The 16,209-nt window shown below is 38.8% G+C and overlaps 1 protein-coding gene across 7 annotated transcripts in view; it reads left to right on the forward strand.

Moving 5' to 3' along the window:
- BCAT1 (branched chain amino acid transaminase 1) overlaps nt 1-16,209 on the forward strand; it is a 123,962-nt gene that overhangs the window by 49,255 nt on the left and 58,498 nt on the right. For all 7 annotated transcript variants that reach the window (NM_001083644.1, XM_059886188.1, XM_005206933.5 and 4 more), the window contains 2 exon segments: nt 3,971-4,171; nt 14,269-14,379. In NM_001083644.1, coding sequence (NP_001077113.1) covers nt 3,971-4,171; nt 14,269-14,379 — 312 coding nt within the window.

Genomic DNA, 16,209 nt, shown 5'->3' on the forward strand with positions numbered 1-16,209 from the left:
TAAGAGAAGAGGACTTGTTTCATTCCCTGAGTTTCTTTGTGCCTGGCACAATACAGGTACGTAGTAGCTCAAAAATTGTTAGGTTAATTTGGTGCTGAATTGGTTGAATGGACCTATGCTAGGGTTCTACTCTGAGCTAAGACCCCTGTGTCTGCCAGGGAGGTTCTTTTTCTGGTCATATTTGTGCAGCCAATAACAAAACTGAAGCTGAGACTGGAACAGGACAAGCTTTATTCAGTGGTGAAGTGGGAACCCTCACAAATCAACTTCAACCCCAGTCAGGCAAAGACACCAAATGTATAAGAGGATTGAAGTATAAGGGAGACAACTGGAAAGAGTGGGAGTTATAATATCCATGAGTTATCTGAGAACAGGAGTGTGGTTTGGACCTAGAACTGATGCAGCTCTGCTTTTCAGTTCCTATATGTGGCTTTTCCGGCTGTTGTCATGGCACTTGTCAGCTGTCATGGTGCTGGGGGGTGTGTCATTTAGCTACTGTATTACAACGATGTACAGTGAGGCCCAAGGTCTAGCGGAAGTCAGATCTTCTTCCATCTTGGTCCTGGTTAGTTCTAACCAGTTCTGCTTTTTATCCTCTTCGTAGCTTCCTCCTGAAACTTAGATAAGTTTCTATTGGTTTCTGTGTGACAGAGGGGCAGGGGTAACAACCTTGGAAACTGAATGAGTAACACTTGCCCACAGTGGCTACCATTTGTCCTTGACTGGCAGCGAGCGTGGCAGAGAAGGAAGACTGAACCCTTGCATCTTGGTATCTCCTGTGCTTGCTTAGTGCAGTGCCTGAGCCACTGTACTGGTACAGTGTTCACTGAGTGAATAAAAACGCAAAATACTAAGAATAATAAAGCAGATAAGGAAGAAACGAGTAAGGGAAGGAAAAGAAATCACCCTACAGTTGGATACGAGGCAAAGCCATAGTCTTGTTTTTAAAAGTTTCTATGCAGATTGTTGTTGAAATACTAACGGTAGTGTTAGTTGCCCAGTCTTGTCCAATTCTTTGCAACCTGATGGACTGTAGCCCACCAAGCTCCTCTATTCATGGAATTCTCTAGGCAAGACTACTGGAGTGGGTAGCCATTCCCTTCTCCAGGGGATCATTCCAACCAGGAATCAACCTTGGTCTCCTGCATTGCAAGTTGTTGGAATAAAGTTGTATATATTCCATTGCCTGTTGGTTTCATGGCAGGTAGGGTTACTGGAAAACCTAGAAATCCCAAAAGGTAGAAAGACCCTGTGTGATTGGGTTCTTGTTGATTAACTAATGATAGAATTGACTACCTAATATTAGAAATAGCAGATGGGAAGTCAAACTTCATTTTACTTTTTTTAAAAAAATTAAATTGCTTTATTAAAACCATAGAATTTAGAATTTAGTCATTTTACTTTTGAAGAACCATGCAAATCATTGGTTTTGTCTTTGGGAAAAAAAAAAAGCCAATGTCTGTTGCCTTGGAAGTATTTAAGATGTATCCTGAATACATGGATTAAAAACTCACCCCTTCTACTCACAATGTCTCCACCCCATTTTCATCTACTTTCATCTTTCTGTTTTTGTTGTGTATCTTACTACTTTCCCCTGTTATTAAGAAACTTATGTTAATGGTGTTAATAAGTGAAAATTTGCATTGAGTTTGTCTTCTTGTATTGCTATAGTTCCAGACTTTTCTTAGCCCAGGATCCCCCAAGCCACTGAAGAAAAACTAACCAAAGCGAAAGCACAAGGGCTTCATTGTACAAGAATACTGTGAAACCATTCATGTAATAAAAAGTGTATGTTAGGATTTCACTCACTTTAAATCCTGGCCATCTTCTGGGAATGAGTCTGTCATTCATTATCGAGTGCAGCTGAAATCAACCAAATGTTATTTTCAGTATCTAAGAAAACCTTTACTGTTGTGTGTGCCTGGCACCATGCTGGGGCTGGACATTTAACTGCAAGTACTCTAGCTAGAGTTCTTATCCAAACAGTCTCAATGGACTGGCAAACTTCTTTTTTTTTTTTAATTTCTTTTTAATTGAAGGATGATTGGTTTACGTATTGGTTTGATTTCTGCCACACATCAACATGAATTAGCCATGGTGTACATATGTTGGAGTGGTAAAGAATCTGCCTGCTATACAGGAGACACGGGTTCGATCCCTGGGTCAGGAAGATCCCCTGGAGGAGGGCATGGCAACCCACTCCAGTATTCTTGCCTGGAGAATCCCACGGACAGAGGAGCCTGGCAGGCTACAGTCCACGGAGTCGCAAAAGTCAGACAAGACTTAGCAACCAAACCACCACCACCGCAGGTGATAACTGAAGCTGTGGAAGTACATGAGACTGCTTGGTGGGCTACAGTCCATAGGGTCGCAAAGAGTCGAACTCACTGAAGCGATTTAGCACGCACACATGTTGTCCTTTATGCTTCATTGTAATGGAAGCTTTCTGGTTGTTTTAAAATAAATAACATTTTGGACCTAAATATTACTCTAAAATTAACTGATTATTATTCATAATATATCAAACCACAAAGGTGGCTGTAAAGCAGTGAATTAACCAGATATAACTAGGTCATTCAAAAAATAATGATAAGAGGTGATGATACAAAGTGAAGTTCTGAAGTTCTGTACTTGCTTTGTGGGGGTGGGGAAATGACTGCTTTGTGTATTGAAACAAATGAAGTCTGACCTTCCTAACAGCCTGATCACAGCCTGAACTTGTCCTTGGTTCGTTTTGTGTTTGAGTAGTCTGAGTGCGCCTTCCCCTGTGGTTTGAGTCAGCTGTTCTACAGTTATTGTAAAGTTAGTGATGCTATTGTGTGTGATCCGGATACGTATGTGGTGGTCATTAATGGGCAAGCCGGCTGTGGAGAGCTGGTGCAATGGGGCTGTGTGAAGTTGTTTCCTATTACTCTTATTTATCTTTCTTTGAATAAGGGGTCCTTTGTTCACTGTTTCCTCAACACAGAATAGAGGATTTATATCTTAGTGTTCAATCTCTACTTCTGTTTTCAACGAGGAAAACATTTGCTTCACTCTGCTGCCTGTCTCCTACCATGTACCCAGAGGGTTTTGGAAGCTGCTGCCAAGAATTCTTTGGGGGAGCCGGAGTATAACCATCCCAAGAGATTCAGTTCTTAGTGACATTCTTTTTAGTTTAATAAGTCATTGTGAGTGCTGCTGTTTTGATTCTAAGACCCGCCTTTCTTCTTTCCCGAATGTGCTACACGGGTCTAATGATGGAAATGAAGAGATATGTTCTTCTTTTAGCATGATTTGACCCCATCTATTATTTCGTCCCAGTTTCTAAACGTCACTGGAAAATTTTAGTTCTGATATTTGTTTGGTAGTATACGTTACAAAGAATTGTTTGGGTTTTTTTTTTTGGTTTTTTGGTTGCACCTTGCAGCTTCTGAGATCTTAGCTCCCAACCTAACCTCTGGACTGCCAGGGAATTCCCTACATTGCAGAGATATGAAACAACAGATTTTGAATGGAGGCATGGTTTTGCTTGGCTCACCCAGTGTTGTTAAGTTTCTAAGTTAGTTGCCAACATTTAAAAGTTAAATGATTTCACTTTTTAATGGCCAGTGACTTAAATTCTGTCTTTTTACTCTCTGCTTCCTCTAGCTCAGAGAAGGCAATCGCACCCCACTCCAGTACTCTTGCCTGGAAAATCCCATGGACGGAGGAGCCTGGTAGGCTGCAGTCCATGGGGTCGCTAAGAGTCAAACACGACTGAGCGACTTCACTTTCACTTTTCACTTTCATGCATTGGAGAAGGAAATGGCAACCCACTCCAGTGTTTTTGCCTGGAGAATCCCAGGGACGGGGGAGCCTGGTAGGCTGCCATCTATGGGGTCTCGTGGAGTCGGACACAACTGGAGCGACTTAGCAGCAGCAGCAGCAGCTCCTCTAGCTAGAGGATGTTCAGTTACTTTTCTTTAATGGTGCTGACTTTCTTCCCCAGGCTGAAGATCTAATAATCACACGAGCCACCGTTTTAAAGGAAAAACCAGACTCCAGTACTCTGGTTTTTGGAACGGTTTTTACAGATCACATGTTAACAGTGGAGTGGTCCTTGGAGCTTGGATGGGAGAAACCACGCATCAAACCTCTTCAAAACCTCTCACTGCATCCGGGTTCATCGGCTTTCCACTATGCTGTGGAAGTAAGTACTTGGAAATTAATGATGGTGACATATTGGTTTTCACTGTGGTTACTAAGTAGCTTCCCCTGCTCAAAGAGCTCTAAGGCAGCATGGTCTTTACCGTATTAACTAGAGGCAATCATAAGTGTCTATATAAACAGTTGGATTGAAGGTGAGTCTTAACTAATTTTTCAGAGTATCTTGAATTTTTAAAATGTCAATTGAAAAATCATGTAGGTGGTAAGCACACTCTAGGGTGTAGAGAATAGAAATATAATGTTTTGCACATGAAACTTGTAACATTGGCTTACAGTATTATCAGAAAATTATTTGGAGCAAATGGGAAGGACAGTTTGCCAGAAAATTAGCAATCAAAAAGCCTGTACTGTTAATATCTCACTAAGTCACTGCTCTTAGATCTTCTAATGATTGACAATGGATCATTAGGTACAGTATTATATTTATATTTTAATGCTAACTGCATGGTTTTATGACAGCAGTAACTTGTTATGCATGTTAAGGGACATTTAATCAAATGTCAGCCTTCAAGCATGAATGGAATAATTATAAGCATTAAATATTAAATAGAAGATGCTTTTTGTGGTCCTTAAGATACACACTTAGCCAAATATACAATATATTCCCTGTTCCCTGGTGGCTCAGTGGTAAAGAATCTGCCTGCAATACAGGAGACCCAGGTTCAATCTCTGGGTAGGGAAGATCCCCTTGAGAAGGAAATGGCAACCCACTCCAGTATTCTTATCTGGGAAATCCCATGTACAGAGAAGCGTTGCAGACTGCTGTCACTCATTTTTAATGCATTGGATATCTTTCCTAGAATATTGGAATTCAAGAATCAAGCAGTGGTCTATTATTTAAGGGGCTGAAAGATGGAAATAGTAAATATTCATATTGATATTGATAAAATAACTACATTTGTTTATTGAAATCCTGCAATATGCCCTCTACTGGGTACCTTATATAGGTCAGCTCTTCTAATTGTTTTAAGTGAGAAAAATGTAATCATTCAGATTCTGGAGTTAAACATCCTAGGTTCAGATCCTGTCTAGAGTCATATTATTTTGACCCACAAATTAACATGCATATAGTCTCCTTGGACATCTTTCTCCTCCACTAATTAGCCCCATTTTTTTTGTTTGTTTTTAGAGCTAAAACTACATGTGGTTTTGTTTCAAATGTATTTTTTGATAAAAAAGTGAAAAGTGAAAGTGAAAGTTGCTCAGTTGTGTCTGACTCTTTGCAACCCCATGGACTATACAGTGAGTTCTCCAGGCCAGAACACTGGAGTGAGTAGCCTTCCCCTTCTCCAAGGGATCTTCCCAACCCAGGAATCGAACCCAGGTCTTCCGCATTGCAGGCAGATTCTTTACCAGTTGAGCCACAAGGGAAGCCCAAGAATACTGGAGAGGGTAGCCTATCTCTTCTCCAGTAGATCTTCCCGACCATAAATAGTGACATATTCACATAGTGAAGGAGAGAAATGGAAGTGTGAGTAGGGAACCTAGATGAAAGAAAATGAAATTTTACAACATGTACTTCATTTTCAGGTTAAGATAAATATTTAGTGAGATAAAGCATAATTTGAAAAAGTGGACAACATACTATTTAATGAATGCTTATAAAGGAATGCCCAAATAGCTACCATCCAGGCAAAGAAATGGCCAGCTTGAAGCATCCCAGAAGCCTTCTTTGTGCCCCTTCTATGTCGTAAATCCTGTATTTTCTGGCACTTGTTATTCTTTTATGATGATTTTTTTTTGCTTTTCACTTTGGGTTATATGTACCTCTAACACTACAGTTTTGCCTCTTTTTGAACTTCGTGTAAGTGTAATTATATAAACATATATATTGCGTGTGTGTGCACGTGCACACGTATCTATTATTTGAGCTCAATATTATGTGAGATCTATCCATCCAGGACCAATCCTAACGTCCGTGGGGTCTGGGACAAAAGTAAAAACAGAGACATCCCATAGTCCACCCTCTCTGTTTCTTTCAATCCTGACTCATCCTATACCACAAGGGGCCTTTTGCATATGCACGTAGATGCCCACCCCACCTGCAAACAGATGACACTTGGCCATCCCTTGGACTTTGACGCAAGCACCCTAGTGATCCTGTCTGTCCTTAAGAGATCAGGAGGCCGGTTCAGACCCTGAAAATAGGATCAGGGCCATTTGGGCAGGGAATCCCTAGAACTGAGTATTTGGAGTCTGTCTAGAAAAGGGTCCAGTCAACTGCTTGCTCCAAGGAGGTCACAGCTGGGGGAAGATAGAGGTGAGAGGCCCTCGAAAGTGTGAAACTCAGGGCGGAGAGCTGTGCTATCTGAGCCTCAGGGCGGTAGCTACCACATCGTGTGCTCCTTATAGCGGTAGTGTTATGTTATGTGAATATATTCAGTCGCTGTTGACTTGGCACTTGTTCAGTTTCCTTCTGTGAACATTCTTGTACATAGTGTGCTGGTGTACTTGTTTACATGATTTTTTAAGTCAGCAGTTCTCGAAGCATGGTCCACAGACCCCCTAGGCTGCCCTTTGAAGAGATTGCCTAAGGTAATCTTCACAGTAATACCAAGGTATTATTTTTCTTCCTCATTGTGTTGCCATTTGTACCAGATAACGCTTTGCCACCCAACCTGTGTTAGTCATTGTATTGTTTATTGCCGTGCATTACAGTATAAAAAGAACGTCAGCTTTACTTAATGTTCTCAATGAAGCGTAATAATGATTGAGTCTATTAAATCCTGACTCTTACATAAACATTTTATTCTGTGTGAGAAAACATCCATTTCACATGAAGCACTCTGTAGAACTGAAGTGCTGTGGTTGCCTCAAGGAAAAGCAACCTCATGATTGTTTTTGTGTGGTGAACTCAACTCGCTACTTTTTTCTACCTGGCGCCATTGTTCCTTGAAAGAACAAAGTTGTTCAAACTTGTGTGTGTGTTTTTGAAAAATGAATGAAATAAGCCTGTCACTTCAAGTAAAACAATGGACTGTATTTATTGGCAGTGATAAAATTCTAGCTCTCCAGTGAAAATTGGAATTTTTGGAACATTTGTCCCCCCCACCCTTTCCTCCTATTAAAGAGGTCTTATTTTGTATTATATTGGTGGTTACCAGTGTTTTAATGATATTGGTAGTTTTAAAAGGAGTTACCCTTTGAAAGATCTGTATAACTCAGGCAACCAGTATTTTTCCAAGTGAGTGTTCCATGATATTACAAATTTATGTGTGAGTAAAGATTCATTCAAAGTGCAGGATTTCCCTGGTAGCCCAGGGGTTAAGACTCCATGCTTCCACTGTACTGGGCACAGGTTTGATCCCTGGTCAATGAACTGAGTCCTGCTTGCTACAGCTATAAAATTAAACAAACAAACAAACAAAACCCCCAAATCCCTGAAGTACATTAAAAAAAAAATTCTTCCAAATACAAGATAGGATTTTTGATGTGTCAGTTTGGCTATTGTAAACTGAGGTCCCTAGAATTCCATTTTTCGTTTCCCTTTGGTTTTCGACTGCAAGGACATTCTCTTGTGAACCTTGGAGGACTTTGGGAGGCAGTGGTCATTTTGTGGTGTGCACACGCCTTCTTCTAGTCATTCAATCCCACACTAATCTGGGTGCCGTTTGAAGGAATTTTGCAGATGTGGTTAAAGTCCCTGATTGGTTGATTTGAAGTTATCCAGAAGGAGATTACTGTGGGTGAGCCTGACCTCAGGACATCCGTGTAGGTCTGGCTGCTCACATGCACTCACTCTCTTGCTTTGTCTCGCCCTTCCTGAGTCAGTTGGGGATGGGCTGCAGCTCACATCTCCTGGTCCAGCCTGCTTGTGACCTTCTGTTTCTCGGTGCTTATCCTACAGATTTTGGACTTTGCTTAGCCAGCCTCCACAGATGCTTTGGGCAATTTCTTCTAATAAATCTGTAAATGTTATATATATTTCTCCTGGTTCTGTTTCTTCTCAGTTGAACCCTGACTGAGACCATTGGATTTTAAGAAATTAACAGAGTATAAAAACCTCATTGATGGGGTTTCAGATTCTGCGGTGCAGCTAAGCTGTAAGGGACCAGCAGTTGTCAAGTTTTAGAGGAGTCTCAGAGATTAATACCCACGATTATCTGAAAAAGTTATTACAAGTACTTTCTTCCTCGACCATATATCTATATGAGACTGGATTTTATTTGTGTACTTCAGCCAAAATTTCTTATTGCAAGAGACTGAATGCAGAAGCAGATGTGAGAATCCAGTTGTCTTTTGTTAAGCAAAATGTTAAAGATTTGCAACAATCTAAAACAGGGCCACATTTAATATTAATCCTCTTGGAAAATATAGATAATGTGAATGAAAGTATTTTAATGTCATAGTCTATTAATAAATACAATTTCTCACTATGGTTAAGGTAAATATTGATAGAATACTTTTTAAATAAAAGCTCTTTGACACCTTTATAATTTTTAAGAGTGTGAAGGCACCTGACACCAGAAAACTTTGAGAAATCCTACTTGAGGGTATATCTAGGAATGTGCTGCTGGTATTGAACATATCTTCAATTTTATGAGAAAGGGGAAACTTTTCCATGGTGATTTTACCAGTTTTTATACCCACTAGCCATGAATTAGCAAATACATTCAATCACAACTCATCAACTTTGCCAGTTCTTATAGCCTGACTTTAAATTTTTAGCTTATTAATAAAATGGCGTGTTATTGTGATATTAATTGCCACTTCTGAAGAAGTTGAACACATTTTCAAATGTCAGTTGGATTTCATTTTCTTTGAGGTGCCTGCTTGTTTCCATCTTTTGCTCACTCTATTGTGGTGTCTTTGATTTGTAGAAGTACTTTATATATTTTGAATATAAGTCTTATGTCATTTATATGTGTTTTAAATATCTTCTTCCACACTTTGACTTTTTATTCTCCCCATAAGTTTTTGATGACAAATAAATTTCACTTTTTGGGGCAGTGCCTATGCCACGCATTTTGTGGATTATTAGTTTCCCGATCAGGGATTGAACCCAGGCCAAGGCAGTGAAACCCCAGAATTCTAACCACTAGGCCACCAGGGAACTCCACATTTCAATTTTTAAAAGTTGAATTTATCAGTCTTTGCTTTAGGTTTGGTTTTGTGTCTTGTTTAAAGAGTCTTTTTCTACTCCTAGATTATGAAAACATCTTCCTGTGTTACTGATTTTGTCCGTTACAGTTAGGTCTTTAATTTCAGAAGTTGATTTTTGTATGAAGTAGGGGTCCAGTTTTTCTTTTTGTTTGTCTGTTTTATTTTCCTACAGATACCCAATTGTCTCAGCACCATTAAAGAAGGCTTTTTTCCTTCTGATACATCATAGCATATCTTAGCACATACGTGAGGTTCTGCTTCTAGATCTCTATTTGCCTTCCATTGTCTTGTCTATCTGGATCTCTCTTTTGTTGCATTGTTTTGCTTCTCCGTCTGGCAAAAGCCACACTGTCTTTATCTCCAAATCACTATAAGGAGTCTTTTTTTTTTTTTCTTTTAATAAGGAGTCTTGCTGTCTACTAGAACAAGTCCTTCTGTTCTACTCTTCAAGAGTGCCTTGGATATTTCTTGTTCTTTTGCTTTTTCTTATAGCTTAGTTTATCATGTCAGTCAAACTTTTGTGATTCAGTTTGTTGCAAGAAAAATAAATGCCCTGACATGATTTTCATTTGGATTGCATTACATTTTATTAGCCAATTGTGGGAGAATCGGCATCTTTATATTTTATTTTTTTCATCCTAAAGCATTTTATTTTTTTAAACTTTTAATTTTGATTAGAGTATAGTCGATTACCAATATTGAGATAGTTTCAAGTGGGCCGCTGAGGACTCAGCCGTGTAATGCATGTATCCATTCTCCCTCAAACTCTCCTCCCATTCAGGTTGCCACGTAACACTGAGCGGAGTTCCCTGCACTCTTCATTAGTGCAGTTTTTATAATAGTGAATCTTTCAATCTATGAATATGAAATTGCTTTCTGCTTCAGTTAGGTTTGTAATGACTTGGTAAGTTTTGTATTTTCCTTATGTCTTTCACTTATGTTAGATTTTCCCCACCTAAGAATTGGTTTTAATTCTACCTTAAATAGTGTTTTTATTTTCTAACTGCTGCTGTTACATGGGAATATAGTTTCTTATCTGGTTACCTTGCCTAAATAGATAATTTCAAAAGATTATGTCAGTTTTTCTGGATTTTCTACATTTACTCTTTTCTGTGTCTCAAGATCTATGACAGTTTTTTTCTTCTCCTAACTTTATACTTCTATTTCAGGGCTTCTCAGGTGGTGCTAGTGGTAAAGAACCCTCCTGCCAATGCAGGAGACATAAGAGATGAGGGTTTGATCCCTGGGTCGGAAAGATCCCCTGAAGTTATTTCATGACCCTTGCTTTATTTTATTGGTAGTGCAAGCAAGGCAAGCAAGCAATCACTCAGTCGTGTCCGACTCTTTGTGATCCAATGGACTGTAGTCTACCAGGCTTCTCTGTCCATAGGATTTTCCAGGCAAGAGTACTGGAGTGGGTTGCTATTTCCTTCTCCAGGGAATCTTCCTGACCCAGGGATCAAACCCAGGTCTTCTGCATTGCAGGCAGATGCTTTACCCTCTGAGCCACCAGGGAAGCCCAGTATTGGTAGTGCAGTATTGATTTAAAGTATTCGTAGTTACAGCAGGTAATGTGTGATGTCCTCCATCTGAAAGAAAAGCTTTAAATTTGATCACTTTAATAGATAAACAACAAGGACCTACTATATAACGCAAACTATATTCAATATCTTATAATAACCTATAATGGAAAAGAGTCTGAAAAAGGATATATATATATATAAACTGAATCACTTTGCTGCATACCTAATGCTGAAACTAATGCATTGTAAATCAACTATACTTTTTAAAAAATTGCCACTTTAAATATAATATTTGTTGCAAATTTATTGAAGAAAGCCTTTATCACTTAAGGAAGATTCTATTTTTCCTTAGTTATTGAGGAAACTTTTTTTAAAAATCATAAATGAATGTTCGGTTTTATCAGATGCATTTATTACATCAGTGGGATGATATATAGTTTTTTTCACATAAACTATTAATATAGTGAATTTCATATGTTTCCTAATGTTAAACCATTGACTATTCTTGGGATAAATCCAGCTTAGACTGTTGTCCTTTGTATATTTTGCATCTTCATTATTCAATGACATTATCATATAATCTTTATGTAAATTTGAATCTATATCAAATGTGTATAATTTTTAAACTGAAATAAATTGAGCCTTATAAAGTTACTTACCTTCTTTATTTCCAGCAGTGCTTCTTGTTTGAAAGTTTGTTTTGTTACATATTTAGCAATATAACCTCACTGGCTTCATTTTTAAAAGTGTTTATATGACATTGCTCTTTATGCTTTTTTGTTTCAGATGTTATCACCTGAATTAATCTAACAACCATATCTTTTAACCAAAGCTCTAGTCTTATTACAGTTAATAAATTAACCACATATTTGCACTTCAGCAAAACATCTCACATTGTGCTTTTTAATTGTGCTCCAGAATTTGTATTTCTTTTCTCTTGTAAGCTTTGAGGCTATAAGCATCTGAAGGCCCTATTTTTCATTCTTATTCAGCTTAGCATATTTTCTATTTCCATTCTTTTTCTTCTTTAACTCACATTTTAATATTAAGTAATGGATTTCTTTTTTTCAAAATGTGTATATCTTTTTTTTTTCCTTCAAAATGTGTATATCTTATGGTTATATTTTTGCTTTTGATACCTAGCTTATCTTCAGTTCACTTCAGTTCAGTCGCTCAGTTGTGTCTGACTCTTTGTGACCCCATGAATCGCAGCACACCAGGAGTTCACTCAGACTCACATCCATGGAGTCAGTGATGCCATCCAGCCATCTCATCCTCTGTCGTCCCCTTCTCCTCCTGCCCCCAATCCCTCCCAGCATCACAGTCTTTTCCAGTGAGTCAACTCTTCGCATGAGGTGGCCAAGGTACTGGAGTTTCCGCTTTAGCATCATTCCTTCCAAAGAAATCCCAGGTCTGATCTCCTTCAGAATGGACTGGTTGGATCTCCTTGCAGTCCAAGGGACTCTTGCAGTCCAACACCACAGTTCCAAAGCATCAATTCTTTGGCACTCAGCCTTCTTCACAGTCCAACTCTCACATCCATACATGACCACTGGAAAACCATAGCCTTGACTGGACGAACCTTTGTTGGCAAAGTAATGTCTTTGCTTTTAAATATGCTATCTAGGTTAGTCATAACTTTCCTTCCAAGGAGTAAGCGTCTAATTTCATGGCTGCAGTCAGCATCTGCAGTGATTTTGGAGCCCCCAAAAATAAAGTCTGACACTGTTTCCACTGTTTCCCCATCTATTTCCCATGAACTGATGGGACCAGATGCCATGATCTTCGTTTTCTGAATGTTGAGTTTTAAGCCAACTTTTTCACTCTCCTCTTTCACCTTCATCAAGAGGCTTTTTAGTTCCTCTTCACTTTCTGCCATAAGGGTGGTGTCATCTGCATATCTGAGGTTATTGATAGTTCTCCCGGCAATCTTGATTCCCGCTTGTGCTTCTTCCAGCACAGCATTTCTCATGATGTACTCTGCATATAAGTTAAATAAGCAGGGTGACAATATACAGCCTTGACGTACTCCTTTTCCTATTTGGAACCAGTCTGTTGTTCCATGTCCAGTTCTAATTGTTGCTTCCTGATGTGCATACAGGTTTCTCAAGAGGCAGGTCAGGTGGTCTGGTATTCCTGTCTCTTTCAGAATTTTCCACAGTTTATTGTGATCCACACAGTCAAAGGCTTTGGCATAGTCAATAAAGCAGAAATAGATATTTTTCTGGAACTCTCTTGCTTTTTCGATGATCCAGAGGATGTTGGCAATTTGGTCTCTGGTTCCTCTGCCTTTTCTAAAACCAGCTTGAACAACTGGAAGTTCACGGTTCACATACTGCTGAAGCCTGGCTTGGAGAATTTTGAGCATTACTTTACTAGCATGTGAGATGAGTGCAATTGTGCGGTAGTTTGAGCATTCCTTGACATTGCCTTTCTTTGGGATTTGAATGAAAACTGACCTTTTCCAGTCCTGTGGCCACTGCTGAGTTTTCCAAATTTGCTGGCATATTGAGTGCAGCACTTTCACAGCATCATCTTTCAGGATTTGAAATAGCTTATCTTAAACATGTGAAAAGAACATGCCTTCTGCAGGTGGTACGTGCAGGGCTCTGTGTCCACTAGATTAGTTTTTTCCTATTGTTCAAATCATCCATATCTTTTCTTTGTTTTAATCAATCACTTAGCGAACCTGTGGTAGAAATTTCCCTTTTTTAAAAAAATTTTTATTGAAGTATAGTTGATTTACAATGTGGTGTTAGCTTTTGGTTTAAAACAACATGATTCAGCTATACATATACATACATTCATTCTTTTTAGATTCTTTTCTCAAATAGTTTATCACACAAAAAAATTCCCATTTAATGTTCGATTTTTCCTCTTTTCTATATATTTATCATTATGCACTAACTTCAATGTCTTTTCATATCCCTCCTCAGCATTTTGTTTGTGGCCTCACCCTAAGAAGGTGGTGTTGCCCTAACCAGAGTCTTGAACTGCTTGGTTTCTGTGATTTGGGAGGCTGAACCACCTCCACTCACATAGATATGCACTCTCCAGAGTTCATGGGAGCCAGATAAAGTGAAAAGATACATGGGTGTTTTGGAGTGGATTGGGGGCAGTACCATGGGGTCTTTGATTCCATTTCTGTTTTGTAGGTAGTCAGTCCACATTGTGTAGACGTGTTTTCTTACAGCTTCCACTGATGTGTTATTTAACCATCCAGCTCCTGTAGTACAGAGCATAACTCTGAATTCCCTCCAGATCTTGGTGATAAAGGGACTTCTTTTTATCCCAGTGACTAACACCAGTCTGTCTGGCTTTTCTAGATTTCGGGTCTGTGTCAATGGCTTTACATGGTGAAGGTGATGAAGAGGCATAGAAAAGTCAGGCTTCAGAGCATGGGGATTGTTTTCATTTATTTACCTTCTAACATTTATTTTTATTTTATCTTCAGTTATTTGAAGGGTTGAAGGCATTTCGAGGAGTAGATAATAAAATTCGTCTGTTTCGGCCAAACCTCAACATGGATAGGATGTACCGATCTGCTATGAGGGCCACTTTGCCGGTATGTAAATTAGGAATTTCTCTTGTAATGGGTCACTGAATTCCACCAAATGAAACATTGCTGAGTATTTAGATCAGTATTTACTATAAACCATATGAGCACTGAAGTTATTTCTGGGCTGTTTTTTAATCAGTGAGGTAAAAATGCAAGAAGTAACCATCTGGCAATTCCACAATCTATTTCTTTATGAGTGTCTGTGGGGATTTAATGTGTATGTGGGAGATAATAGGAAAAGGAAGAAACATATGCCTCAAACTGAAATAATAAAATTTAAAGACTATATGAAATTGTAGTATGAAATATGGTGTACTGCACAGATAATTAGGGAGTGTTTTCCTTAATGGCTTAAGATGGTACTAAGTATACAGTGATTCAATTAGTTGTTTTGATATTTTACCCCAAGTTTTATTAACTTTTTTTTTTTTAAAGGATGTAAAAATGTTTTTTCATAGCCACTGGCTCCTGACTATACCATTGTTTGTTATGGAGCAAAATTCATTCTGAGGTGGGTTGAAAGACCCTAAGGTGCATGCCTAGGTAGGAGGTGACTTAGATTACTTTCATTCCCTGAGACTTGAACAGGCTGCCTTTCTAAACTGAAAGAAGTCTTTTCTCCATTGCGATATTTCATTTGTCCCTGACTTTCACCTGAAGGTCTTCAGTTGAAGAAACCCAAGTGATGACTCTTTTTTTAACCAGGCTCTTCCTTCTTCTTCCTTTTTATTTTATTTTGGCTGTGCGGATTCTTCGTTGTGGCATGCAGGCTTAGTTGCCCCACGGCATGTGGGATCTTAGTACCCCACCAGGGATTGAACCCACGTCTCCTGCATTGGAAGGTGGATTCTTAACCACAACCACCAGGGGAAGCCCTTCCTTCTTCTTCCTTTCGGAACGCATGCTTTACCCTCTTTCTTCAGAGGCCATAGTCGAGTAGCAGAAGGAACATTCAGGTGATTTCTTTCAATTCAGTCCTAGTTCTACTCTTTACCCGTTACAGACAAATCATTGGGAAATCCTTTTAAAATGAGGACAGAAGAAAAGGGAAGTAGCATTTATTGGACATCAACTCTGCCACAAACTGCATTATGTGGTTTTACATTCTTTGCATTTTTAATCGTAGCAGTGAGCCACTGCCAAGAAAGTATGCCTTGTAAATTTTAGCAGCACCTTTGCACAGATTAAAAAGCTCCAGCCCAGAGAGGTTGGATGACTTGCCTAAGCTCACACAGAATAAAGGGCAGGGTAAGAACTTGGATGTAAGTTTTTAACTCCCTAGTCAAGTTCTTTCCACTAAATCTTACCTCTAGACAGGAGTAACAGAAACCCTGTACTTGACACAAGGAGATGGTATGTCCTAGATGATTGGCAGTCCTGATTTCTGTAACACTGCTACACTGCGATTGCTATTACAGGTTATTCAGTAGCCAAATCCTGATGTCATGAACTCTATTCATGTGTGTTTCTGACTCATGTCTACCTTGAATAACCCATCACATCTCTCTGAAAGTATGTTTCTTTGCCTTGCCAAGTAAGTAGAGACTACTTATTTTATAAGCTGTCACCTATTTAGTACATAAAACCCTTTTTCACCTTCGTGAAATAAATTACTCTTCGCTTTTACTCATTTTCTTATTGTATCATTTGTCTCTTACTGATTTTCAGGTTATCTTAACGTTTTCCAGCTACTATCCTTTGTTGGTTATACTACCAAAAAACTTCACCCGTGTCAGTTTTTTTACCTTTTGAAGAATAGAAGGTCTTAAGTTTTAAATAGTCAAATTTTGTCTGTTTTTTTCCCTTAATGATTTATGCTTTATGTCTTTTATTTAA

This window comes from Bos taurus, chromosome 5 (genome assembly GCF_002263795.3).
Source record: "Bos taurus isolate L1 Dominette 01449 registration number 42190680 breed Hereford chromosome 5, ARS-UCD2.0, whole genome shotgun sequence".
NCBI classification, from domain to species: Eukaryota; Metazoa; Chordata; class Mammalia; order Artiodactyla; family Bovidae; genus Bos; species Bos taurus.